We start from the raw sequence: 26,977 nt of genomic DNA on the forward strand, positions 1-26,977 counted from the left end.
TTTTTGGTTGATCCTGAAGGAAACGTACAAAATGGATGGACAACGGTAATAAATGAATGAATTAACGTCCGTGTGATCTTGTGTTGATATGCATTTCCACAAACATCTGCATTATTTACATTGCTTCCGGTACATTACACGTGTTTTAAGTATTATTTTAGAGAAGGTCTTGAAAATTTTGCCACTTATTTCTATTACTCTTTTACAAACAGTGTATAAATGTTACTGTTTTTTTTTCTTTGTTTAGACACTGATGCCTCTGATTCTGTCTTGTCATACGTGTTATGTTGGGTGTTGTGTTCAGAAGCTCGAGATCTTTGCAGCCCTGAAGGAGTCATTTGGAGTAACATGATTGTCAAAAGGAAAAGTGGGCGTGTGTGAAGGAGTAATAGATGAGATCTCTGCAGACATGAGGAGCAACACAAGGGCACTTAAAGGTCGAACTTGGAAAGTGCCAGCACGGCGTGACATATGCGTCTGTGACACATCACTTAGCAAATCGTTCAAAAGATAATGTGCCAACCGATGTTCATGAAAACAACTTTTTTCCTCTGAAATATATGTAAATATTTTGGCTGAGCCTGTAAATTTGAGAGAAAATACAGACAAATCTTGAATTTTTGATAGAAGATTAGATTGACGATTCATTCAACAATTATTTTAAACTCATTTTAGTTCATTTCTACACCGTTATTTTTGCGTTTTTTTCCTATTTTATTATTATTAATCTCGTTTTCTGGTGAAGTTGTGTTTTCATATTTGCGTCGCAGGAGAAATCATGCACTTTGATTGGTTGGTGACGTGGTTTCTTTGGTGCTTATTCGCACCTGAAACTCCTTAAGTGATCAACTATCAACGAGAGGTGCTCGGTGCGCGTGTCAGCAGAAAAGCAGCGATGTATCGTGCTGAGGGAAGCGCCATCCACCGAGTCGATCTTCTAGCCTCGATTCTCCTCGCTTGCTTGGTGCAGATCTGCGTCTCTCTTGAGCTACCGCAGCTGGCGGGTGACACAACCTCCTCCGACCTCGACGTCGAGCATGGCGACTCCGCGCCTGACAGTCGGCTCCAATCTGAAGCGCGGGCTCCGGGCAAGGATCGGCCCAAGTTGACCGGGTTTTCCGAACTTCAGTTTCTTGGCACCGGGACGTCTGGACGCGCGACGGAAGCTGACGACGTGTTTCTATGGAGCGTTGGCAACGTCACTCAACCTGCGAGGTCCCCCTCGACTAAAATCCGTTTTCAGAGAGACTTTCCAGGTGCGCGGCTGCCGACAGAGGCGGGTCAGGTGCATGCACAGATCTCACCTTTGACCCTCCTCCCGTAGGTGTGAAAGGAATCCAGGGTTCTGTTTTAGGACCGTTCACAGAGGCTGATCAAACCTTGGTGGACTGGTTGGCGACCACCCCCGTGGTTTTGTGCAGCGATGACGTCATGTTTTTCACCGCCTCCGGAGAAGGGCTGGCACACTTGTTTGTGGACAGAGGTGAGGCTGTCCAACTTCCCAAAAGTGTCCCTGAAACTCTGTTGTTTGGCTCTCCAAAATACCTGTTTGTCTCCCACCCACTTCTCAGAGGGCGCCGCTCCCATCTCTCTGCTCCACCTTCCTTCATACTGTGGTTATTCTGTGAAGTCATTGAGTGAGGACCTTCAAGTGCTGGCAGCATATGATGCATGTTACATTATACAGGAGGTAGGTACCAGCATCGCTTTGTTTGCCCTCTCAGGTGAATGGTGCTTTACATACATGCATACATTGTCAGTTAACCAGCACTTGCTGGAGCCTATCCCAGTGTTTATATGGGGTGAAAGGCAGGAATACACCCTGGACAGTGTTTCAGTTCTCATGCATTTCCTTTTGTCACATGAGTTATGTTGGGTGTTGTGTTCAGTAGCTTCAGATCTTTGCAGTCTTGAAGGAGCAAGGAGTCATTTGGAGTCACATGACTGTTGGAAGGAAAAAGGGGCGTGCGTGAAGGAGTAATGGATGAGTATCTGAACATGAATGTTTGCAGACATGAGGAGCAACATGAGGAACCGTCATGAACCTCTGACGTACTTGATAGTGCTAGCGCATCACACGTCACTTGGCCTCTCATTCAAAACATGTGCAACAACTTGCTGTTTTTCCGGTGTAAATAAGCATTTTGGCTGGGCCAGTAAACTTGAGAGAAAATATAGAAATATATCATCTATAAAATATATAACATATCTATAAAAATGTAGACATTTTGTTAGCTTCACTTTCTTTTGTCTTGATAGAAGTTTAGATTGATGGTTGAGGTTTCTGGGTCTGAGAGAAGAGGAAGCAGAGGACAGGGTGAGATGGAGGATGGTCCGCTGTGGCGACCCCTGAAGGGAGAAGAAAAGTAGTTTAGATTGATGATGAACTTGATTAAATAAAGCGCTGAGTACAGAGGTTCAACACTCATTTTTACTTGAATGTAAAAATAATTTACTCCCGTCAGAATGGCAGTTATGTTTTGCCCTTGCTCTGGTCTGGAAGCCCGCTGAAGCTCTCCTGCCCCATGGAGATGCCCACGCCTGCACCGTCTCCATCTTCAATGGCTCCCTTGGTTTTCTGCTCTCCATATGGGATGGCAGTGCAGATATATGAGAAGGAAGAGGATATTCTGCTGCTGGGAGTTATAGGTACGCATTTCACAAGTCATCAAATCTCTTTTTAAGGTGGCCAATTGTTCTGCATAAATATTCTAATTGTAGACTTTTTTGTCTGTTGTTGATCTATTGTAGATATAGTAGTAGGTTATTTTATTCTCAGTTCTTTTTTTTATTCTCAGTTCATCAGTTTTGGAGATTTTGCGCTTTTGTCCGGGGTGTTTATTTCTGAAGGTTTAATCGCTGAACTTGAACACTCGCTCGACTGTGTGTGATGTAATGTTTCAAGATGGTGTATAGTTGAGGATACTGGGTCCTAGCTGACTCACCTAGGATAAATATCTTTTTCCAGATCTTATTCTCTGTTGATCATGATTTTTGTTTTTGTTATAGTGAACGGAGACTGGGTTCCATTTGTGTCTGCGGACTGTGCTTACCGTATAAACTCTGAACCTGAAGATTTTATATTTTTCATTCCCTTTGTGGCTCCTTGTGCAACAGTCAAAGTAAGTATTTTGGAATCAACTATGGCGTATAAACAAAAGTTAACTATTTTATAACTTTTTTTTCCCCACAGGACGAAGTTTATATCCAATTAGTGAGTCAGCAGGAATACATCCTGTTGTGTCCTGCGCCTCCTGGGCTTGTGCATCCGCCTCATTTTCCACCACATCACACTCCCGAGCTCCCTCAAGCTCCATACCAATCAGTTCAGTATTCTCAACTTCCCCAGATATTGCTTCATGAGCAACAACCCATCACATCACCATTGCCTATTGTTGTCAGTCCTCCAGGACCACAGCCTCAACCGGTCACTCAAGGGCCAATAGATCCATCTAAACATCCTGCTGCAGAGTCCCCTATTATCCCAGCGGTACAGACTCCTGCTGCACCAAGTGAACTTGGACATCACCCCCAGATTGACTTACAGGAACCTTACTTTTTTGGGCCAACAGCCGCTAAATTACCTCCAGTGCTATCTCAACATCCGGGTGCAGAATCCCCTATTGTCTCAATTGTACAGACTCCTGCTGTGCCTGCAGAACTTGGATATCACCTCCAGATTGAATTACAACAACCTTACTTTTTTGGGCCAACAGCCCCTGAATTACCCCCAGCTTCATCTACACCTTCTGCTGCAGAACCCTCTATTCTCCCTACTGTACACACTCAAACGGAAGTTGGACATCACCCCCAGATTGCATTACAAAACCCTTACTTTTTTGGGTCAACAGCCCCTAAACAGCCGACAGCAGAATCCCCTATTGTCCCAGTTGTACAGACTCCTCCTGCGCCTACTGAACTTGGACATCATCCCCAGATTGACTTACAAGAACCCTACTTTTTGCCCCCAGCACCAGCTAAACATCCTGCTACGGAAACCCCAACTGTTGATTTACAAGAACCTTACATTTATGTACTAAATGTCGCCCAAGAGACACAAACTCCTATTTCCAACCCATCGTCCTATTATCTGTTACCCTTACACGGACAAATTGATTTAGAGCCACCAGTTACTGAATTAAAACCTTCCTTGAATGCTCAAAATCTTTATGATCTACATTTAAACCTGCAAGAACCAGGAGTACACATCAAACCACCAACCTCTCTTGAGCTGCCTGTAAAGCCATCGGCAAAGGAACCTGAAAACATTAATCCTGGAAGCCTTTATAACACAAACATGCCATTGTACATCCCCGTACCCACACCCTTTCCTGACCAAAATACCCAGTATCATACTCCTCATGTGCCTCAGCATCAAAATTGCTTAACGCAGACTGTTTGTTTCTATCAACTTGTAGATGGTCTTCCTTACGGTGAACAGTACGCGAGCCCGTCTTTCCCATTGTCCCAGCCAGTTCCCGAGTACCCATCCGTCTCACAGGTGCCGTCCATCCCTGAGACTCCGTCGGCCCCAAAGGTGCCACCCATCCCAGAGTACCAGTCAGCTTCAAAAGTGCCATCCATTCCTGAGACTACGTCAGCACCAATGGTGCCATCCACCCCTAGGTACCAGCCAGTTACGCAGGTAGAATCTGTCCCTGTGCAACAGCCGGTCCCACAGGAGCCATCCGTGCCCCCATTTGTTCCGCAGGTAACATCTGTCCCTGAGCAACAGCCAGTTACTCAGGCGCCATCCTTGCCCGAGCACCCATCAGTGTCACAGGTGACATCTGTCCCTGAGCACCAGCCAGCTCCGCAGTACCCAGTGGTCCCGCAAGTGCCATACTTCTTTGGGTACCATTCAGTTCCGCAGGTACCATACTTCCCAGAGTACCTGTCGGCCCCTCAAGTTCCGTACTTCCCTGAGTACCTGCCGATCCCACAGGTGCCATACTTCCCCGAGTTGCCATTGCACCCTCTGGTGCCATCCTTCCCTGAATCCCCATCGGTGCCGCACGTGCCATCAGTCCCAAAGCAGCCATCATTTCCACAGGTCCCATTCGTTCCTGAGGACCTGTTGGTAAAGCATGCACCATCCATCCCATTTCTTCCTTCAAAGACATCCATCCCTAAGATCCCGCCAGTGCCTGATAACCCATTGAGCCTGGATTATCCTGAATATCCAATGATCGGAGAGGAACTGACTAGAATAACATCTGATCCTGAAGTATCCCCTCTGTCTCCGCATCTGAAGTGTCAGCCAGACAAGATTTCTGTATTTCTGCCTTTCGCCCACCCGGACTCAATCCAAGTCACAGGTCAGTGATGGTAACATTCCTTCGTGTCCTCCTATTTCCAGTGATGTGACTGAAGCCCATACCTGACACTTGGGGTGATATAGTAACAGCTGCAGCTTCACAGCAGATTGATTACAGGTTGTATTGAGCTTGTACATTCTTCATGTTGTGTTATGGGTTTCTTCCCTTAGTTTGTTACATGACGTATCTGAAATTGTGAGCGTAGGGTTGTCAGATTGGCTCCCCACAACTCCCAGGCCTAGTTGCTAAAACTGTGCTCAAGTAGTTGTAGTAAATTGTCTCACTTTTATTCCCTTTTTAAAAAATGAGTTCTACATGCAACCTGCTCTCTCAAGGACCTGAATTTATGTGTGCCTCACTATGTACCAGAAATTATGTTCATATTTTTCCTGTAACCTGTTTGAATGCATGTCATTTTGTTTTGTAACAGACAAGGAGAACTGGCTGTACATTTCCAGTGTCGCCCCTCACTGTCAGTACATGATCCAGATGTCTCAAGGAGCAGGCGTGAGCTTTCAATCACCATTGCCGGCTTGCCACAGCTATTTAGAGGTAACACTCAACTTTATTCACTTCATCTTTTTAGTTTTAAATAAAATTTTACCAGAGCTGCTCTATCCTGGAGTTATAACGCCTGAGTGAAAGGACAACATTTCTTGATGTATGTTAAGTTTACATTTGATGTTTCCTGTATGAATGTGCGCGCATGTATTTGTATTACATTAAATATCCTTTATTCGTACCACAGTAGGAATGTCACGAAGTCTTTTTCACTGAATAAAACTCAATTTTCGACTTGTTCTCTTTCAGAATTCAAACACTGTTTCTTTACCTGTGAGATTTTTCAATGTCTACACGGAGGAATACCTGTCCCTGGATCTTCACTGCCCACTCATTTCAACTCCCCCATCTGTCAGTCCCCCTACAACACCCCCCTTTATTGTCCCAAAGCCTAAGGTCTCCTGCACGTCCCATGAGATGATTGTGGAGCTCCCTCCTGGGCCCATGTCTGGAATATCTGTTAAAGGTTGGTGCTCGGTGCTCAACTTTGCTGGAGAAGAATTTGTTCGGTCAGGTTGTTCTTGTATATATCTAAACGGGTAGATGTTGCTACTGGTTATTGACAATGTAGTTTGTCACTCATCATGCTAGGACCTGCTGTTCTGTCCCCAGAAATGACTTATGTGTTTTCAGATGTCAAAGGAAATCAAATTAACCTTAAAGATGCCTCGAATTACTGTGGCTACTCTGCAAGCAAGGGACAGGATGGCAAAATCCATTTGAGTCTTCAACTCCAGTCCACTTGTCACATGAATGTGGAGGCAAGCTTTGATGCAAGTTATCCAAAAAAAAAACTGCCCCAAAATTAACAACTTTTTCATATTCATTTTTTAGGGTAAAATGTACTCCATCACTGTTGGATATTTGACTGATGGAGGGGCCCAGGAGGCCCAGTTTTCTTGTCCAGTATCTGTGTCTGGGAGAGGTATAGTGTTTGTGCTGTGAGTTCACCCAATCTTGATGAGGATTTTTAAAATCTTTCATTTGTGTTGTCTAGAATGTGACCTTCCGAGTGGGAAGCAGCTCAAATGTGGACCCAGTTTTCCATCCCAGTCACTTTGTCTTGCCATGGGGTGCTGCTTCAGCAAGACTTCACGTGCTTGTTACTATCCCATGGACGGTGAGCCGGAAAGGAGGTGGTTGCTTCTTGATCCGTTCATGATGCGGTGTGATCCCCTTCATGTCTGATGTGGAAACATCCAGTTGGACTTTTTACATCATATGGTTTATTACAATTAATCTATAGTGCTTGACTCCGTTCTGAAATGCCACTAAAGCTGTCCTGTGTGTTGATGCAGAATGCACGCTGGACCGGCATTTTGTTTTCTCGGTGCCCGCCACACTGACTGACCCCCCGCTCGTAACAGCTCTGCTTGTTACTGCTTCTAACTTCACTTGTACGCCAGAAGTAGTGACATCCGAGTACGCCATGTTTAAGATCCCCATGGACGGTTGTGGCGTACGCAGAGTGGTGAGAAGCGTTGAATCCATTCACAATGCTGTCTTGGATGCGAGCGCCTGGCTGACCACTGTTCACCTCAGGTTGTGGGGAAAACGATGATCTACTTGCTGGAGGTCATCAACAAAGTTAATGCAATCAGTCTCAACTATGGCGCCATCACGAGAGACTCTCCTGTCAGGTAGTTTGGTCATTTGACTCGTCTGATCTCCTTTTGGTCTGTGAGTCTGGTGTTCAGCACTCACTGTGTGTAGCATGGGTGGGACAGTGGCAGCATAGTTAAGGAGGTGACATTACCATGTATGTGTGCGCTGAAAACAAACTGTATATTACTTGCTGTAATTTCTTATGTCCCAAGACGGGTCCATCATCTCTTAAACTATGTACATTACTGCACTGTTTACTGTGGTCCAAACCAAATATGGCTCTTTAAATCTATTGCTGTATTCTTGTTAGGTTGCTGGTTGAATGCCGATATGTACCCGGCAGTGCACTGACTGTGAGTTACTTGGTCAAAACTCCTTCCCTGGGTCCTGCAGTTCAAACCCAAGGCATGTTTGGAGTCCAGCTCCGGATTGCCAAAGGTGATATTTGGTTGTCATTTTAATGTAGACCACCCAAATGATGTGTAATGGAGGTGTCAAACTCAAGAGCCCGAGGTCTGCCTTTTTACGTGGCCTGCAATGACATCACGTGGTTACGGTTGGCTCAGTTGTATCTCAGAGTTGAGATACAACAAAAACCTCTTCAAGCTTTTCCCTTTGCCATGTGTTTTCTACAAAGTAGTGTTTATAAATGCAAAAAAAATGAAGGGTGGAAAGTTTGTCCACCAAGGAGAGAAATGGAATATTTCTTATATTAATTGATGTCAGCGATTAAAGACACTTAATTACGGAGAAACTCGCATTTAAGTTGAAAATCAAAGAAGGAATTTGAAAAGAATTTGACCGGACCTGGGAAAAATGGTTGAAATACAAAATAAACAATGTAATGTGAAATAATTATTTCCCACAGTGTAATTATACTTTATTTTCTCTTATTTCTCTGAAGTTTACATGTATTAAATCTTTTTAATATTGTTTTCTATGATGTGCTTCAGATGTTTAATACAATAATTGAATTTCATACATGCATCAACAAGAAATTTCAGTTGAAGACAAAGCATGTATTTTGAAACTATCCGCAAAGATCATTGTGCTAACAATTCTCCTGAAAAGAAAACTGATTTCATATGTCTTATTGTGACTGTTATTCCCTGCAGTCATCTGTTCTGTAACTCTGTTAGCTCCACTGTAGTGTTGCGTATCATCTGTCTCTTTAACGCCTGTGTGTTGTCAGATGCCGAGTACAGCAGCTACCACCCTCAGTACCACCAGCCCTTGCAAATGCTTTTGGGGAAGCCCCTTTATTTGGAGCTGCGACTGCTCAACGCTCCAGATCCCAGTCTGGTCCTTCTGGTGCACTACTGTGTGGCGTACCCTCGCTCTGGAAAAGCGGTGTGGGTGCTGCTGTACAACGGGTCTGTACTGTCATCCGCTCAAACCCTTCAGTATCCAGCAGACTGTTTTTAATAATGCATCCATGTGTTCGCTGCCAAGATGTCCCAACCCCTTAGACCCTGCAGCCCAGCAGTCGGTGCTCCTGGACCCCCGCCCACCTCCTCCACACTCTCAAATCCGACGCTTCACCGTGACCACCTTTCAGTTCCTACCTGATCGGGAGTTTAAGGATCCAGAGGAGGAGGTGAGGAGACACATGTTGGGCCTTGTGCCCTTAATTCTTGGCCTGAGAAATATTTTTCTGATCTCATTATTTCAAGAATTGGAACATGAGGTTCAGTGCATAATCAGAAAGTTGGTCAAGTCATCTGAATGTGTGGTAGCTGTAAAGTAAAACATTTCTACAGCCAGTTGGTGAGTACCACGTGTCTTGAATTGCAGATCTACTTCATGTGCTCCACGGAAATCTGCTCGCCCAGCGATGGCCCCTGCGTGGAAGGATGTTTTGGTCGGTGACGGTAAGGATCATGTGACAGTTTTATCCACCAGAGAATTTATTGATTCAGTCCCCTAACTGAGGCAAACGGAGCCAGAAGTTGCTGCAGTCTCGTTTGACAGACGGACAATGACTAAGTAATGAGGGTTGAATTATTTATCGAGACTGATCCATTTCCTGTTTTGCTTTTTCCAGTTACACTGGGGAGGCATGAGGACGGTGGAAATGACGATCCAGTGGGTAACAATGAAAACCTCCTAAAAAGTGTTCCTCACACCACCGACTTTCTTCTCATCTCAGGACTGGAGAACGAAATTATTTTTACAGCTAATAAAAGATCAAAAGGAACCGAAATGGGTGTGTGTCTGTTTCCACGCCTGTGCCACCAGGCTTCACAACAGGAAGTAGCATTCCATTAAGAAAGTGACCTTTTGTTCATGATGGGTCTGCTGCGAGGAAGCTTCCCCCCCTCCGTCATGTATTAGATACAAACTTTCTAAAACAATCGCTATTGTATATGTAGTTCCTTTAACCTCTAGGGTCCCCCTGGCCACATATGTGGAGATTACATTTGTGCCTTGTGGTACCATGGTACTTTTTTTTTTTTAAATGATTAGCCACATTTAGGGACACTGCTCGCACTATTTTGAATGTGATACAACATTAAAGCCATTTTATTAAGAATAGACATGGAATGAACACTAGCACAAACACGAGTCAACAGCAACTCTGCAACAGAGCGGGATAGAAAATTCTATTCCGATTTTGAGTGTTTCAAATGTACATACAATTTGTACAATATCTCCAGCTTCATATGGCGTGGAATCTCACATCTTTTAGGTTTGGTAGGATTTTTATTAACAGCATTAATTGTCCACAACAAGAACAAGCTTTTTAGCCAAAACTTTTCCAAGACCTTTTAGGTAATTCCGACCCTAAATTGCAAAACTCTAATGCTAAGGACTCAGGAGGTTAAAGTGATGATGGTTTCAGCAGGTTTTTTTTTAGGCTCTGAAATTCCTGATCATAAGGAGTTTTGGAATTTTTCACCCATTTATTCATCAAATGGAAAAACCGCAAATTAAATGTCGATTTTCTAATAGTATTCCTGCAACTTCATGACTTTAAGTGTAGTTCATGCGAAAGAAGTAGTTCTTCCTTGTGAGAATGCCATTGTCGCATTTGGCCACTGGGTATCGCCCTAGCAGCGCTGGTGTTCCGGGAGCATGGGGTCTCCTCCATGCTGCATGAGTCACTGAGCACAGTCGGAATGGAGACAAGACCTTGGCCTGTGTGCTGTTGTGTAATGAGTCAGGAATGAAAGATCCATCCTGTTGGAGTTACTAGCTTGGATCCGCGCCCTCCTGAGCCATGCGCGAGTGAATGTTGAGACGGGAATTAAGGCGAAATAAAGGCGATCCTTGTGAAGGTTATGGGGTGCACGGCTTGAACATGGTCCTCTCGAGACCCCCGCTCCAACACACACACACATACACGCGCGCGCTGGAGCACTGCGGCACACTGCGTGCATTTGCAGGCTGCGTTCAAAGGGAGAGCGGAAGATAGGAGGAGGGGAATGACTACAGCGAGAGAGTAGGAGGGGGAGGACGGTTTCCTTGCTGAAACACACGCCACAAGAACACACCGGGAAAAAGACGAAGGAAGAGGGGGGAAAAGGAAGCCTCCGAGCAGCTCCACACACACAACTGCGGGCGGACATGGGGGCACCGAGGGGCTCCTGACGCGGATCTGACTCAACCTCTTCTCGAGCGGCGAGTCTGGAGGAGGAGAAGGGCGAGCTGGAAGACATGTCGAGGGCTCCCTTCACGTCTTGAGGTTGCGGTCGGATGGTATCGCGCAAAGCCAGCTCAGAAGCGGAGCCAAATGGATGTAGTACGCTAGTAGGGTCCGTGCCGAGCCGCCATCGTTGTGATCGGTGTTTGTTTAATTGGTTTGTTATGGTCGGGAGCGGAGAAGGCCTCTGAGGCGTCCATGCAGTAAACGAGCCCACTGCCAGCTCCCTAACTCGGATTGTCTTAGTGCTGCTCAATTTGTTGTTATTCAACTCGGTAAGAGCGGAAAGGGGGCACCGCGAGAGGCTCCTGGGTTTTTGGTTACCTGAAGCGCGCACGCTGCTAACACCGTGTTTAGCTCGAGGGAGCGGACAAAAGAAGGGGTTTAAATGTTAATGTCGACCGACGTCGCCTCCATCATGCTGCCCGTGTCCCGAGGACTCCTGGACCGGGAGAGAGAGTTGGACTCCCTGGCCGGGGTGCACCAAGGCCAGGGCGGCGCTCCAGCTGTTGTCCGGGGGATGAAGCGAGGAGACCCGGAGCCCGACGGACAGTCAGCGGCGGCGCTGGTCGACTCAGCCGGGGCGGAGTGCAAGAGACCCCGGATCGACGGCGCAGTCGGGATCGGCGAGGTGGGCCAGGTGAGGAAGAACATTTTTGAGCAATGCAGATGTGCCACTCCAGCAGATTCTGATCCCCTCAGGGCAAGTGGGAACGGTCTTTGTGCAGTAGCGTTTTCCACCGTGTGGACGTGGACCTGGGCTGAAATTCCGTGTTGCAGATATATTTGAAACCTCGTGGTCGCAGACTAACCAAGAGAACACATTACTTCTCGCCAACCGTCTCCACCGTAAAACTAAGCAAAGCAGGCCCCATGTTTTTTTTTGAAAACGATAATAATTCCCAGCAATCACATGATAAGTCAGTGTTGCGTTCACGGACTCCACTTCATGTACTGCATGTGTACTCAGCACGACACTGTACAGCCACTCTTTTCTTTGACAAATAGTTATGAAGCAAACATTCAAAGGTCGACATCCAAACAAGATCACACCAGAGCTGTGTTTAAAGTTCATATCGACAGATGGTGCTTTCAATCTTAATGTCACTGCCACAATATATTCAAAGGTTCAAACAGAAATGGTTTGATGATTATTATATGGCAATATGTAAATGAGTTTCAACTGCTTTTCTCCGCTGCCCATATTATCTTCAATAGAAAAGCTTCAAGGCTGTAAATAACATGCTTCCTAATTGGTATTCATAGGGCCACCCTTGTACATGCTGTGGTGGAGCATGGTGCCTCTTGTTTACCTGGGCAGGAGCACTGCATGTTCATTTCCTTCAAATCATTTTTTTATGTCTCTGAATGAAACATTAATGCGCTTTTGACAGAGCATTTTTCTGTCTTTTTGAATGCGTAAAAGCATTCAAATAACCCTGCTGGGTGCCACAAAGGATGAATTGTAAACTATATACTTGTTTAATCAGGTTAAAATCTTTTCACAGAAGCCACGCACAGATACTTGCTCAGCAGACGTAGTATTATTGATGTGTTGCTGCACATCATTTATTTCAAATCCAAGCAGAACTAATTAGTGCCAACTGTTATGACCACTAGCTTGTCACGTTGCAGATGAAATCCAACACAACACAGCTTGTTAACAGAACATCCACAGATCTAGCAGAAGGATGGGGTGTAAACAAACGCGACCTTTGTTGTGCAGAAACACCCCAGTCTATTGGCAATATAGTGATGGCAACATTTGGTGGTCAGCTGTTTGCTAGTGTGGTCGGGGGGGAGGGTACTGGAGAAGGGGGCTCCGTGATTAAGGGCCCGATCTTTTATGTTGAGCGACCCAACACTGATCGTCCAGTAATTAGATTAATTCCTGACATTTGTTGGAACTCTGTTATTGGTGTTTGGTCTGTTTATTCAGTGCCAACTCTGGAGTGTTCCCACAGAGCATGGCGGTACTGTAGACCTCCACACGCTGCTGCTGCTGCTGCTGCTGGTTGCCGCATTGAAAAGTAAAGCAATTTTCCCAGCCGTTGCTAGAGCCGGTAATAGAGGTGAAGTGGTCTGTTAGCAGCTGTTTGGAGAACGAAATGGCCGGCTTTACATGGCCAAGCTGTCGGTGAGTGCTGACGGACGGCCCCAGGAACGTAATGCACTTCAAACTGATGCGAGTGCAAAAAAGAGTGTCTGCGTGCAAGAGAAGCACAGATCAATAGCCGTAGCCTCTGAAATGTATTGAACGTGAGCCTGCTGGACAGCCCGGAAATGAGAGTGGGAGTGATGCCCCCCGCACTCCCCACCTCTCACTCTCTCAGCTGGTGCAGAAACAGATTTGCCCTATCACTAGCAGTAAAGAGGCTTTGTTTCCTGCTAATGGGATCACATCTCATACTGGAGGGGGCTTTTTAACTGCACTGATCCCTGGGATCTTTCACTGTGAGAGAGGATTTAGATGGAATAAATGTAGGTCTGATTCAGGTATAGATCTGACTCTAGCAATGAAAATGGTGGAAAAAAACATTTCGTAAGTGTTTCCTGAAAAGCTTCCATTTTTAAATTATATGTGATGTGCAGCCGATAATTCAAAGTTAAATTCCACCCAGTGTTCACAATGGCATCTCAGTCATTTATAATTATTTATCCACGTGTGTGTTAAAGTAAGGTGGTCAAACAAAAATATAACCGCCTGCCTCATTACCGTGGATTTAAAAACGAAAAATCCAATTTCATCTTCTCCCTGTAAATCCCTGGAGAGTGAGCCGATACTCATCAGTGCTCTCTGTGACCTGACTCGAGTTCCACCGGCTGAAGATTCAATGCTTTTTCTTGCAATAAAAAGAAAAACTGTTATCATCTCCCTGTTATTATCATGGCTTACCCAGGCAGGTGGTATAAAGAAATGCACAGCAGAGCAATAGTTCTCTGGTTGGATCTTTAATCAGGAGTTGAGTAAATCATTCTGACACAAATGTGTTTCTCAGGAATGTATGTACCCGATGTTTTATTGACGTCCCAAGCCTTTTTTTATTTGTCACAGTTCAGCTGTGTACCGATACTGTGAGCTTGATTGAAGTGGACTTCAGTGAAAAGAGATTCCTTGTGTTCAATAGATGCTTAAAATGGGGAGCTGATGAGGATCTTCTAGCGTAAAGTAATCTTCCCTGAGTATGCCCTGAAATATGCTTTTTATCGGGAGTACAAACCTCAATTTAATGCAAAAAGAACCCCCCAAACGCCGTAATTATTCCGTCATATTCTCAGTCAGCGATGAAATAAGCCATTTTGTCTGTTCGAAATCTCTATTTGTAAGCTCCACCAATATATATTGCTATTCAGTTGCAAAGTTATCTCTCATTACTTGAAGATTATCACACAGTGTGAATGAACATTCTAGTGCAGCTCTCTTCTCTTATCTTTTTATTTTCACCATTTATTACCGGCATCATGGCAGGATTTGAACTCTGACCGGTGGGGGGGAGGCATGCGGCACAACTGTGTGGTGAACAATCCATTTTCCCCGCTGCAGTAATGAGATTGCTTCCACTGTCGTTCCTCTCCTCAGCCGATAGGGTGTGATGAGATTGTGTTGGGTCGATGGGAACAATAACAACAGCATTGTTCTCTCTTATGTCACATTTGAGCGTGCAGCGTGAGAGGGCGTGACGGAAGGCTCTGCCTCTCTTAAAGTCAGTGGAATGATGATAAAATGCGGCACATTTTGAACTTTCCAAATTGTGTGACAGGGCTCTCTCATCCTCGGCGGTGAGATGGAATGAAACGTCAGCGAGAGACTGTAATGTTGGGAGGGGCTTAGTGTGAAATGAAGCAGCGACTCCTGTGTATTGAGTCATGTTTATTTTTTCTTCTTAAATCAGCCATGACAACAGGACTGAAAATAACCATTTGTATAATCTAAACTGATATGAAATTGTCTTCAATGTGCCGATGCCACTCCTCACTTTTTGTCAGAGTAGGATTTTGGCTAGCTAGGGAAATTTGGTTTTTCATGAAATGGGCTTTTTGTGTCTTAGATTAAACATTTACTTTTTCAGACATGTTTGTTTTACATAATCGTGACACTGGAGGGGTTCAAGGAATATCTATTATTAATCCACTGAGCAAGAATGGAGGGTCAGTCGTTTTTCTACCTTTTGAGATGCAGCACGACACAGGCACTGGGAAAAAATAGACTTTAAAAGTGTTTATTAAACTTTTAAAAAAGAACATAAATGTAAATTAACAAAATAAGTCCACTACATATACAAAGTGAGTGTAATACTAACGATAGGAACAGAACATGCCCCTGAGACAGCTTAGAAACCAGTAGGACATTGGTCATTGTCATTCAGATAATATAGTGAAGTAGTGCACGGGACATGGCCCACAGGCCTGAGTTTGACTCTCTTTACATGATAAGAAAGTGAAAGGCAAGTGAACGCTTCAACATCGCCCCATTTGTTAATGTAGCGCTGAAATGTGCTGCACTGTAAAACCTTCAAATCCCAGGTTTGCTTCCATCAGCATGCCCGTGAAAAAGCATGTGTTGGCTAAGTGTGGAAAGTCAGAGGGATGTGAAGATTATTGAGGGAAAATAAACTTCAGATCGGCGACTGACTGTTTCGAGGCTTAGCACATCAGTGTTTTGTGGATGAAATGGATTCACATCCTTACAAGTGGGATGAGACTGGGAGAGGGCGACTGTGGGGCCTGCTTGGCGGTTGGACTGTTGATTCTGAGCTTTGGACACATGGGGGTCCTTAAAACATGCTATGGTGTTCTTCCTGTCAGAGTGGTTGACCACCTACCACCTTACCTTGCCTCCTGAGTATTAACTTTCCGTCCCCCATTAGTCAGTGGTGTTGAACTGCATATTTTTTGTTGCTACATTAAATAACGGTGTGTTTTTAAGGGTCTAGGTTTGACTACATTGCTGAACATTTCCTCCCCCGTCGTCTCTGTGTAGACCTAAAAGTCTGAAGCTGAAAGTCAGTGGCCCGTGTATAATTATCACTGCTCCAGGCATAACTTCTTTATGTTTCTCGAGTACTCTGCCGGAGCTTTTAAGCTCTCTGCCCCCTCCACTTGCCCCTCCATGTCTCTTCAAGAAATTAAAAATGGCTCCACTTGTGTATGAGTCACGGTCTTTTCCTCCGTCATTACTTCGGTGTGGTCTCAGACAGCTGATCCATAGCTTTCATGAAAAAGGCATTTTTTTAAGGAGGTCTGTATTAGCTGCTCTGGTTCTGTTGAGGTCCGATTCCTGTAGCTCCCCCCAATGTTTTGAATGCTTAGCATGTTAAGCTTCGCCTCATGACGTCATGCACGGCAGAGTGCGTTGACCAATTCATCACCAACTTTCATGCCACTTATGCCTGGTGTTGGACTTTGGCTTTGCTGTAAAACGTGCTTTATACTTTATTCATGTCATTCAAGCCTCTAAAAGGTAATTTATTATTTAGAGCTTTTACCTCCCAAAGCCAGATCACTAAGTACATTTTTGGCTTCTGGAGTGATTCCTACAAACTGCATTTTCAATCATGAAATGGTTGCCTTACAGTGTGCCGGCCTTGAAAAAGTCATGTCTTGTGTTAGATGTCTGCATATCTATTAATCAGATGAACTGAAGCTGTGGAGCAAAATGTCCCCCCCTCTGGTGGGTACTGCAAAGGAGGGACATTGGTTGCAGATCAAAGGGAAATCATGAGGTAAAAGTCAGAGGAAAACCAGGAGGAGGAGTTATCTAATCTACTGTTATGGCGCTTAATCTGCTTTCTCCTTTCTAAGGCCGTTGTTAGTGCTGTGAAAAGCTCCTTTTTAATGGAATAAATTAGCATAAATGCTTGTTGTGAACTGTTGAGTGGAAGTGAAAGTAATTTGCCTTTTAAAATGTGCTCCAAGAGATGCGAGTCTAATGAAAAGCTTGTTTGTTCATAGCGTTCGTCTCCGTGTCGGAGATTGTATCTCGTGATGTTATTTCACACCAGTGGGCTTCAAGCTCGCTGACACCTCTGACCTATTTATGATCTGAGAGTCATCGCCGACACTCATTTTCATCTCCCACTTCACTGATCTTACTTGTCCCTGATTTTGCGTCTTTGCTAGAGGACAAAAGATCTGTGGGGGTGGACATGTCAGGGCCGTGTTACTGGGGAAGGTGGTGTGATTAAAGGTTTAAGACCATTGTTTTGAATGAACAGCAAATGATGTGTCCTTGTTGCTACCTATCAATTCTTATTGTCATTCTTAATTTCACCGTGAGCAGAAGCACGGATTAATTCTATTACATTTTTTTAATCTTTTTAATAACTTTCCTCGTGCTTGCTTTGTTTACTGTGACAGTGTCTTGGGTGCAGATGCTATCCTGCCTTAAAATGGCATTCAACTGTGATTTTTTTTTATTCCTCTACGCTTTAAATCTGTGAAATAAGTGCATTGTTTTTATTTTTTATATTTGATGAAGCAACAGAGATGTCGTTCCAATTTAAGAATAGTGAGTTCTTTTCAAATAATTTACATGTTAATTGCTACCACATTTCAAATTTTCTACCTTCGTGCGCTCCAAATATTGAAGTATGATAGTGGCGTTCATGGAAGCGGTTCTCACACATGCCTTGAAGCAACTTATTGATATATGCAGTACGTGCTGTGTATGCAGGAATACATGGAAACACAATCAAAATGTGTTTTGTTTCCCGTACTACTTCAAAAACTCTTACTTACCGTTTACGCTCTAGGAAGCCATCAAGGAAGCCATCTTGGATTGTTTCCCATGTCCGAGCACAACTGGAGTAAATCATCACCACCACCACTCTTCCTTCCCTTAACGTTTTTCTCTTTAATGCTTGCTTTTAAGATACTCATTGTAGCATTACTACCAGTATCCAGCATGGCGACTAATAAACCTGCTATTTTTAGTCTTCTGCTTTGTGACAATCATTAAACATTCATGTGAAATATTTCTGTCTCTTTCAGAACAATGAGCCTTTGACCCTGGGTTACCATGGATATCCACCTCATAGTCAGGTAAGAGCACCATAAATAGAATTCATATGCTTGTGATGCAGATCTGACGCTCATTAATAATACGAAGCACCAGTGGGGGAGTAGCTTCTTCATAAAATAACAGATGTTCCTTCATGCCCTTCACTCCTCTGGTCCTAACCTACACCCACTTCCTTTCTATTCTCAAGCCCACCAATGATGAGATGAGAACTACTCTATGATTTACAAACTGATGCAAAAGATACAGCAGTTATTGCCATGTGTATGTAGACACTACAATCTGTTTGTATTAGTCTACTTAGTTATTAGACTGCTCAGTTTATAGGGTTAATCCTTACATCATCCACTCAGTCTCTCATGTTCTCCCCATAATCCCTTCATCTCTTTTGCTGTGTTTTACCAGACCTCTGGCTGCTTATCTGCTCTTTATCTGTCTTAAGCCCGAGCGTGAATTTGCGTCAGATTTAGAGATTTCATACCCATGCTGTTTCTTAGATGTTGCAGAAGCCAATTTGTTAGATTCTGTTTCATGTCCTGAGACGATGCACTGCTTATTTACCAAAGGGGATGAGCTGGATCGTCACGAAGCACGAGTGCTTCTTCGGCAAACTCGGTGGGAAACGTGGTTTAATAATCCACTCAAGGACTTTAGAGGCTCCGATGTGAGTTTCCTGAAGGGAGGACAAAAGGTAGAAAGGGTAGAAAAACAATGCAGCAATGTGAAGATTCCCACAAGACCAAGGTGCTAAACCTGAGCAGCTGCAGTGTGAGAATAATGTGATCAAAGGGAAAAGTGAGTGGTGAAAGGCAGCAGGTCCAAGTGTGAACATGTCTGACAGTTGCCTCACATAGAACCTGTAGCTTCAATTGGTGAATGCCTTTGTAAAATGCAAATTAGGAGTCTTTAAATCAAGCAAGGAGGCTTGTATCATGCGTTGACGCTTGCTGATAAACATGGGACACAATGTCTCTGTGTGGATCAGATTAACTTTATCACGTGTCAATCTATGTGATCAAAGTATGACGATGACGAGTCACGATCTCTCTCTGAACTACATGCTGCACTGTTGATAAAATTGATTCAGGCCCCGCCCACGTGGAGAGCTTTGCATCAGATCGGCCTTTCATCCACATCAACCCAGTGTTTTCAGTCACTGGATCCGATGCTCTCTGTAACCTACTCGACTGATGGTGAGGGACTACTGACATAAGAGTCATATTTCACTGCATTTTAACAAAAAAACAAAATGATAAACTCTCCATACGCTGAGATGATCTCAGTGTAGGGAGTGAAATCCCACCACAGGGGCTCAAAACCCCAGTGTAGGCCCCCTGTATGTTTCTAAAGTGCTGAGAACCCTGGCTTCATAACTAAAATCAAATAAAAACTCTAATTAAGATTCATACAAATTCCCCTCTTGCTGGTGCCTATTCTGGCCACAGATCTACTTCTTCAGTCGTTAAATTATAAAAACAGCTCACCCCCATTGGTTGGTCAACTCCGGCGTCTCCACTATTGGGTTATTGCGCTGCTACTGTGCAGCTCAACACATGCGACATCTTTGTCTGTTGTCTTCAAAACGCCACATTCTGGCCTTGCTTGTGTACTACGAAGTTGTCTGCAGAGGCACGTTTTTTTTAGATGACATGACAATAGATGGGCTCAGAAAAGATACGCCTCCGTGTGGACGTGACCTCGGAGTCCCTGTAACCGCTATGGATTTGGATCTTTTCTCCTGGTTTTGGTGCATTGTGTAGCTGACACGTCTGGGTGAATATATTTTGCAACATGTTCTCTTTACATACCTGAAACATCTGACTCGAATCTGGTGTAGACCATATTTTTGGGCTGCCTTTGCGCTCTTACTTTGAATAATTTTCAGATATCCATGTATAAGAATCACATTCTAGTGGTGACGTGAAAGCAAGTCCTCACACCTTTTGATCCAAGTGGAAGAATGAGGAGAGTGACGTGAGGGTAGCAGTCCAAGTTAATTCCTACTGCTTTTTTGGTAGATAGTTAATGTCTATTAAATTATCATTTGTGGCTTTCAGGTGCTGGTGGGGTTTCTGTCAGGGCGTGCTTGAGATGAAATTGTAGTTGGCGGAGTCACTTATGAATGTCAACATTGCGGCCTTGTGTTTTCATTAGCTTTCTGGCAGAATATATGTCTATGTGCTGGGTTCTCCCCAGTGCTTTAGCGGCATCGGGGCCCCAATATACTGAGACTGGCAAGGTCAGCACTCCTGCAGTCAGTTGAGCCAGACTCCGCCATTTAAGATCGACCGTTAAGGAGGACCCTGAAAGATGTACGATGCATTCTGTCGTCGCACATGTGAAAATCCAACCCATCTTCCGCACTGGGTCCTTCATTGCCACTTCGGAGACACCACTCGTGGCAAAGCTATTTAGACATTCAAAAATATGTCTGAAAGAATCTCCAACAGCTGCAGTGTGTTCATGTTCATTTATCAGTTTATTGAATTGAGCGACATTAAGCAAAAGAACTGCAGGAGATGTGTGGTGAAGGAAGGATTTGACATGCTGTGCAAAGAACATACTAACTAGAATAGACAGCAATCTGGATTAAGAACACTCATTAATATATTATTAAATGTAAACAAGGAAATATTTCATTTTGCCTTACGAATACATTTAAAAATACATTCATCCGTCGGAAGAGAGATAGATCTACCTTTGCGTCAGTAGTCTAGCTCAACAATGACGTGTGTTACGATTCAGCAGTCATTTAGCTGATCAAATAAAACTAGGTGCTGACGTTTTACATAACGCGCCTCTTGGAGGAGGAGTAGTCTTCTTTACTTCTCCCAGTGGTGTCAGCAGCCCCAGTTAGATCACCTACATGGAGAAGGAGAACAGAGATGGATGGAGAGAGAAGTGGGAGGGACTGCGACGCCAGCGGGAAACAAAGGGGAGGAGAAAGCTTTCAGGTGTGACAGGGGAAGAGCGGTGGGTGGGGGAGAGGCTATGAGGGAGAGAGAACGAAGGAGAGAAGGAGGAGGAGAGACAGAAGCGATGAGCAGGCAAGGGCACAGCAGCAAAACAGACGGCTGGGGGTTGAGGGAAAGCAAGGAGCGAGTGGGAGAGAGGAAGACACGAGTGAGTGGGAGCCAGTGAGATAGGGGAAGAAAGGAAAGCAAACAAGCAAGGAAGAGTGACGGTGACAGAGGCCAGCAGTGGAGGAGGAAGTGGGGAGGAGGTGGGGGGGATTGGCAGGGCAGACGGAGCAAGCGGGGCAAGAGAGGGAGATTTTGAATCTGTGAGACAGACGCGGCAGCCTGAGCTGCTGAGGTGACACCAAATTGGAGAGAAAGTGAGGCAGCGTGAGAAAAGGAGTGGGAAAGAGAGAGAGGAGAGACGGCAGTTTGTTGTTGCACAGAATACGATGATGGGACTGTACTATCCTTCCGTGCTGTCGGTGAGTCTTTATCTTCCTTTTTTCTATCTGCTTTTGCAAACGGCTCCGGTGAAGGCAGCTCTGCGGCAGAGCTGTCAGGACTGTCATCGAGCATGAAATGTTAATTCACAGATGAGCACTTTGCTTGACCCCCTTCTGCTGGAGTGGCCCGGCCGAGGCACTTCACTCTCCGGACTCTGTGGTCAGTTGCTGATAACTTGTGTAGAATACGACCCGACGGGGGAGCGCGGTATGGAGAAACGCACTAGCGGTGATGCTGTGGCAACTGTTCTTCTGCCGGGAACCAGAAGCGCACGCAATCTGAACATCAGCTCTTCTACAAGCAGAAACGGCGCTCTGCCATGAATTATGTATGCTTAGAATATTCGACATGAACATACAGTATGACAGCCAGTTGTACGGCTGGTTCGGCTGCACAAACGCTCCGGAGCTGGGTGTAGTAAAGAAGTAATAAAGGGGGAGTTGAAGCTCTTTTATTTTCTTTAGTGCCCTGACAGCTGTCTCTTTACATCACCCCAGCCTGGGAGTGATGGAGACAGGTGTCCACCAGAACAGTTGCCTCTGTCATTTTTCTTCCTTTCTCATGCTCGTCTGATCAGCTAACACCACCTCCTCACTGAAATTGGTGTGTCACACGTTTGGTTTACACACATAAGCTCAGGCGCACAGTGAGCTGTGAAGTCTGTGCATGACGTGTCACGTTCATATCATTACATTCGGATTGGTATGAGTCAGGTTCTGGTGTGTGCGTGCGCACGCGTGTCCTCCTTTGTGGTGGTGTGTGCGTGCTTCTCTTCAGCTGTACCTCAGATTCCTGCTCTCTTTACTGTTCGACCTCTTTTCTCCCTCCTCTTGCTCTCCCTGGGGGCCTGGCAGCTGTTATCTCAATGTTTTTTCTTCTTCTTTAACAGCCTTAGGAAGAGGGGGATGGGTTGAAAATGAAGGAGAGAATAGGGGAATGGTAATGGATTTTTTTTTTTTAGTTTATGGGACTGCTTCGGTCAGCATTTGGGGATACCCCTATTGATCAGCACACTGCTGTTGTGCTGAGACTAGCGTTATCTATGCAAATAAAGAGCTATACAGTCACTTAATGAGACATGCTTATGGATCAGCTGGTTTTATCTTGTTTTAACCAGTGATAGAGAAATCAGTTTGTAACTGAGGTATGGACCCGTCCTATTTGCTGCGGCATAGCCCTTTACTACTCGTCCCAAGTGGAGCAAAAGGTCCAGCACATCAGAATGTACACACTCATCAAATAAAAGGAGTCACAATGACGCTATAAATGACATGATTTATAAATAACGTTCTTACGTTTTCCTCCTAATCTTTTTAAGGACGTTCTACTTTGAGGGGTCTGTATTTACAGAAAGAGCCTTCTCACTTAAATCAAAAAGAGTTACCGGAGAGATTTTCTATTTCCAGTTGACATTTCTACTTGAACTTAAAAACCTTAAAATGCAATAGAATCACTTTTGCATCCACATATGCATTTGTGAACAGTAATTGGTCGATAGTTGCAAATGTCTTCAACTCCAGTCTCTTTTTGCGTTCATTTGAGATTGTATTCTGCACCCTGACATTTTTTCTCAAGCCCCACCTTAGCTCGTGCCCCGGGGCCAGGGAGCGACTTCTACCTGCTGCAAAATGCGAGCTCCACGTTTACAGGGAGCCGAAAATTGTGTCGTGGAGTTTACAGCGTGTTCTAAATGTTTTCGAGTGATCTTTATGAGTTGTGTTGCCGCGACAACGGAAGTGGCCTTGCTTTGGTGCAGCTTGCTGGTTCAATTCCAAGGCTGTGCTCATCTGCATTATCTTCTTCTCCTCAAAATCACTTCAGTTAAAAAACACATCATATCATTAATGGACGTTTTGTTTCTCCTCTGTGTCATGCTCTGTTTAACTTCGTGCTATTTGCATGACACAGCCCTGGAATGTGCATCTTTCTGGATCTGATCAATAATTCAATCCCAGTCATTTATAATAAATTGCTCAGCAGTCAGAATACAACAAAAGCAGAAAAGCATTTAATGGCATAGGAACACATATGTTTCTCTGTTCATTAAATATTGAAAGGTTGTTGTTAGGCCTTGAAGTTGTTTGTGGTAAAATAGGACAATGCAAAGCATGGAACTAATATGAACCATTTTAATTTCTTATTTGGCATTTGCAAAATTGAGTGTAAATGGACCTAGTTGTTGACATAATGTTATGAAAGCAAATTGTGTACTGTACTAGGCATTCGTTTTCTGTCCGTATGTGTATTAATTTGCATAGAGCAGCAGTCTTTAGTGCACCTTTTTCAAAACACACCAGCTGACCCGAGTGTTTTCAGGAAGCCCTTCCTGACAAGACAAACTAGTTTCACGGTCACAGCTTATGTATCGATGGAGGAGTGTCGATGTTAGGTAAATGCGATTCCCTGTCTTGTTTGTGTGTTCACCTGCATGGCTTTGAATGGTGGCAGCAGGTGGGTTCGAATTTAGACAATAAACGTCATCATCCTTTTGTAATAATGTGTTTATCTAATGCTGCATTTGCACCAAGCGACCCATTGATGGATCCGAAGCAGCGATGACAGCCAGAGTTGGTGTGTGTCTGAGGCCTGTTCATGTGTGGATTGCAGTCACAGAGCGTGGCGTGTGAGGAAGGGGAAACAGCCGTGAGACCCTACATGGTGAAGGATGGGGTGAATTGGGCGTGGCCTCTTTGACAAACAGACATGCTACCCTTTAAGGAGATGGAGTGTGGAAGGAGGAGTCGGGGCAACACTGATATCCTGTTGCTATGTAGCAAATGGGATTGATAGGCATGCACGGAGGTGGGACACATGCAAGGGTCCCGTCTGGATTTTATGAAGCGTAAAGAAGCACACAGCAGAGAGTGGGTGGAAAGGGAGAACGATGGCATGCAGCGTGTAGAAGAGAGGGAGGGGGAGGAGAGAACGATGAAGAACGAAGAAGAGGGTGGATATGATGGAATCATTAAACTAGCGGGTGTCTCCTCGCTCATCGATGTGCTGCGGAGACACCATGTTTGTTGGGGTCAGAAGCGAAACTCTAAAATGAAGTGGACACCTTGGTGTTCTGAGCCAAAATGGGAGGCATTAACTGCGTCATGAAATTACCTTTCGTCTCTGGTGAATGATCCGGTATGCACCAAGAGCCGACGCGATCGGGTCTTTATTCGCGGCTCTCCCTCCTCTCCCACAAGCCTCTTGTAGACAAACACATTTTATAATGGGCCTTTTCAGACACTTGCTTCTGTTAACTGACCCGGATGTAAGCCACATACTGCTCGGAGTCACTGGCTCTGCCTGGACGACCAACACACTTATGCAACTCCCGGTGATCTGTGCAGAAAGGCACACACGCAAAATCTACAACTATACAGCAGAGCATGGTTTCTCTTCAGGGCAGCATTGAAGTTTCCTCCTTCCCTTGTTATGCTTTCACTGATTCTGCCGACCCTTTTATCCTAATGTGCCTCGCAGGCCGCTGCAACAGCTCTGTCACTTCCAGAATTAGAGGAAGTAGGCTTGCATTATTTTTGTCCGGATGATGCCACGTGAAACTTACATTGCAGATTGGTTCTGTGCTGGGAATGAAGCAAACTTCTCTGAAAATATCCGCTGATGTCCTGCAGGGCTCACGCCGACCCTTTTAAAATCAAATGGCTGTGTAAACGTCAGCGGTCAGTGGGATGATTGGCAGGTGTTGCATCTCATCAGAAACGCAGACATGGAGATGATATGAAGTGTCAAGGCATCAAAGGAGGTCCGGTACAGTGTTAACGTCCGAGTCACCAGCTCTCTGATTACGACTTGTCAATTTGGGGGAGTGAGTCAGCTGCAGTCCAGTCATTCACGAGGCCAGACTTCGGAGCGTTTTTGCACAACAATGCACTCTTGTTTGACTGCGACGACAGCTTTTTAATGTGTACTTTTATCATACACAATGATTCCATTCACTGATAAAAGTGGATTTAAGGATCAGGCTTTTCCAAAAGCTACCTCTACCCATACTCGTATGCAACAGTCTAGGATGTAGGATGTTGAGTAATGGACTGACACATGAACCTAGAGCGGGTCATGCTAGTGCAGGGAGTTGTGTGTGTGTGTACTTAGCAGTACTGGAGTACATCGGCTTCTGTTGTTAAAGGTTATGTGCTTAATACATGTGAGGTCCTGGAGCAGAAAAGAGTAGAAACATAACGTTGATAAATGCATTCAAAATGTTGGATATTTGTGACTTGACATTTTGTTAATGGATACGAATGACGCGTTGAAACCTCTTTGAGGACATTTCACATTTATCGCCGTCTTTAATTTCATCAGTGTCACAGCATGCCACGCCGAGTCGGCGGGAGTGATCAACTTTCTCCTTCCATGGCCCTGGAGCCGCTCTTCACCAGCCTGTCCGGGGTTGGTGAGCTAACCTGGTTGAAACAACCACTCGTCGACTCGTCCGGGTTATTTGCTGTGCTCTTTGTGATTTCGGAAGCTGATGAAATCACTTCCAGTAGCACCGCAGCATGAGCTTTCTTCTTAACTGCAAAATGTGAATAATTTACACAGTTTTAGAAGCTATTTTTAACATTCTTGACTTGGTTGGTTCTTAGAAGAACCGCCATCTGTTGATAAGATGCGGCTTTTGCGAGAGAGAGACGCAGAACAGAAGCTGGAAAACGTTTGTTCACCATCCTGCTCCAGATGTGTTTGTAGCAACACAGCAATTGTTAGTTTCTCCGTAGCAGTCGTCAAGCAGAGCCTCCTGCTACTGTATAAAATAATTAAAGCTAGATAAATGCCAAACAAAGAAACAGCTGAAGTGAGCGAAAAAGTTTGCACTTAATGAAGTAGAATCAGTTTAGCTTTTGCGCCGGGTGGTTAAAATAAATACTTAATTGCTGTGACATTTCTCCGGGGAGTTTATTTAATGATTCGTACTCGTGTTGATTCATCAGACAGCTGTGTTTGTTGATTCGACCCACACACCTGCGCATACATAGATGGAGGCTGAAACCATGAGTATTGAGTGAACACTGGTGACCAAAGTGGCTGGCAATAACAACGAATAAAGTACTCTCTGTAACTTGATATTTAGGAGCGAATGATGTAGGCTACCGAAGTCAGAGAATGGCTTTTCGTCTCTATTGGCCCTCTGGACTAGCTTGCTGTCCAGGGTGTCCCCCGGCTCCTCAAAACAGCGGATGAATCGATGTTGTCCAGAACTGACATTGATATGCATTCCACTTATGCACAAATGTATTCAATTTCGTTATTGTGTTTTTTGTTCCAGACTTAAACCCTGAACGCTGTAGTGCAGCCTAAATTGTTGCCCTTTTATCACACAGAACATTTCAGTCTTTCACAGTTTGGTAAATTA

At 44.6% G+C, this 26,977-nt stretch overlaps 3 protein-coding genes across 9 annotated transcripts in view; all 3 read left to right on the plus strand.

The window, feature by feature from the left end:
* Window positions 1-895: 895 nt before the first annotated feature.
* On the plus strand, window positions 896-6,824 carry LOC128753574 (uncharacterized). Its single transcript, XM_053855356.1, has 14 exons — window positions 896-1,256; window positions 1,325-1,483; window positions 1,572-1,690; window positions 2,466-2,649; window positions 3,010-3,122; window positions 3,194-3,325; window positions 4,419-4,537; window positions 4,627-4,645; window positions 4,712-4,945; window positions 5,255-5,318; window positions 5,749-5,870; window positions 6,129-6,345; window positions 6,513-6,640; window positions 6,714-6,824. The coding sequence occupies exons 1-14, from the start codon at window positions 896-898 to the stop codon at window positions 6,822-6,824; spliced, it is 2,082 nt and encodes a 693-aa protein (XP_053711331.1).
* On the plus strand, window positions 6,726-9,659 carry LOC128754795 (zona pellucida sperm-binding protein 4). The gene is made up of 9 exons (XM_053857677.1): window positions 6,726-6,804; window positions 6,877-6,999; window positions 7,178-7,350; window positions 7,422-7,519; window positions 7,795-7,922; window positions 8,677-8,857; window positions 8,937-9,081; window positions 9,279-9,355; window positions 9,529-9,659. The coding sequence occupies exons 2-8, from the start codon at window positions 6,948-6,950 to the stop codon at window positions 9,351-9,353; spliced, it is 852 nt and encodes a 283-aa protein (XP_053713652.1). The 5' UTR covers window positions 6,726-6,804; window positions 6,877-6,947; the 3' UTR covers window positions 9,354-9,355; window positions 9,529-9,659.
* Window positions 9,660-10,710: 1,051 nt separating this feature from the next.
* LOC128753493 (RNA binding protein fox-1 homolog 2-like) overlaps window positions 10,711-26,977 on the plus strand; it is a 31,012-nt gene continuing 14,745 nt past the window's right edge. For 2 of the 7 annotated variants that reach the window (XR_008413861.1, XM_053855254.1), the window contains exons 1-2: window positions 10,719-11,767; window positions 18,118-18,168. Coding sequence is in view for 6 of the 7 variants with exons in the window: in XM_053855254.1 (XP_053711229.1) it covers window positions 11,516-11,767; window positions 18,118-18,168 (303 nt within the window). In the remaining variant the exon portion in view is untranslated. Of the gene's footprint in view, window positions 11,768-18,117; window positions 18,169-21,154; window positions 21,588-26,977 lie in introns of those variants that run through there. The other 5 variants (XM_053855253.1, XM_053855250.1, XM_053855251.1 and 2 more) reach the window with 5 other exon arrangements.

The sequence above is a fragment of the Synchiropus splendidus genome, chromosome 2 (assembly GCF_027744825.2).
Source record: "Synchiropus splendidus isolate RoL2022-P1 chromosome 2, RoL_Sspl_1.0, whole genome shotgun sequence".
NCBI classification, from domain to species: Eukaryota; Metazoa; Chordata; class Actinopteri; order Syngnathiformes; family Callionymidae; genus Synchiropus; species Synchiropus splendidus.

Coding starts and splice junctions, on each gene's coding strand:
- LOC128754795 (XM_053857677.1), top strand. CDS start 6,948: ATGGGGTGCTGCTTCAGCAAGACTTCACGTGCTTGTTACTATCCCATG. Junction 7,351..7,421: donor GTTGTGGCGTACGCAGAGTG/GTGAGAAGCGTT, acceptor TGTTCACCTCAG/GTTGTGGGGAAAACGATGAT. Junction 7,520..7,794: donor ACGAGAGACTCTCCTGTCAG/GTAGTTTGGTCA, acceptor TATTCTTGTTAG/GTTGCTGGTTGAATGCCGAT.
- LOC128753574 (XM_053855356.1), top strand. CDS start 896: ATGTATCGTGCTGAGGGAAGCGCCATCCACCGAGTCGATCTTCTAGCC. Junction 4,946..5,254: donor AGTACCTGCCGATCCCACAG/GTGCCATACTTC, acceptor CCGCATCTGAAG/TGTCAGCCAGACAAGATTTC. Junction 5,871..6,128: donor CTTGCCACAGCTATTTAGAG/GTAACACTCAAC, acceptor GTTCTCTTTCAG/AATTCAAACACTGTTTCTTT.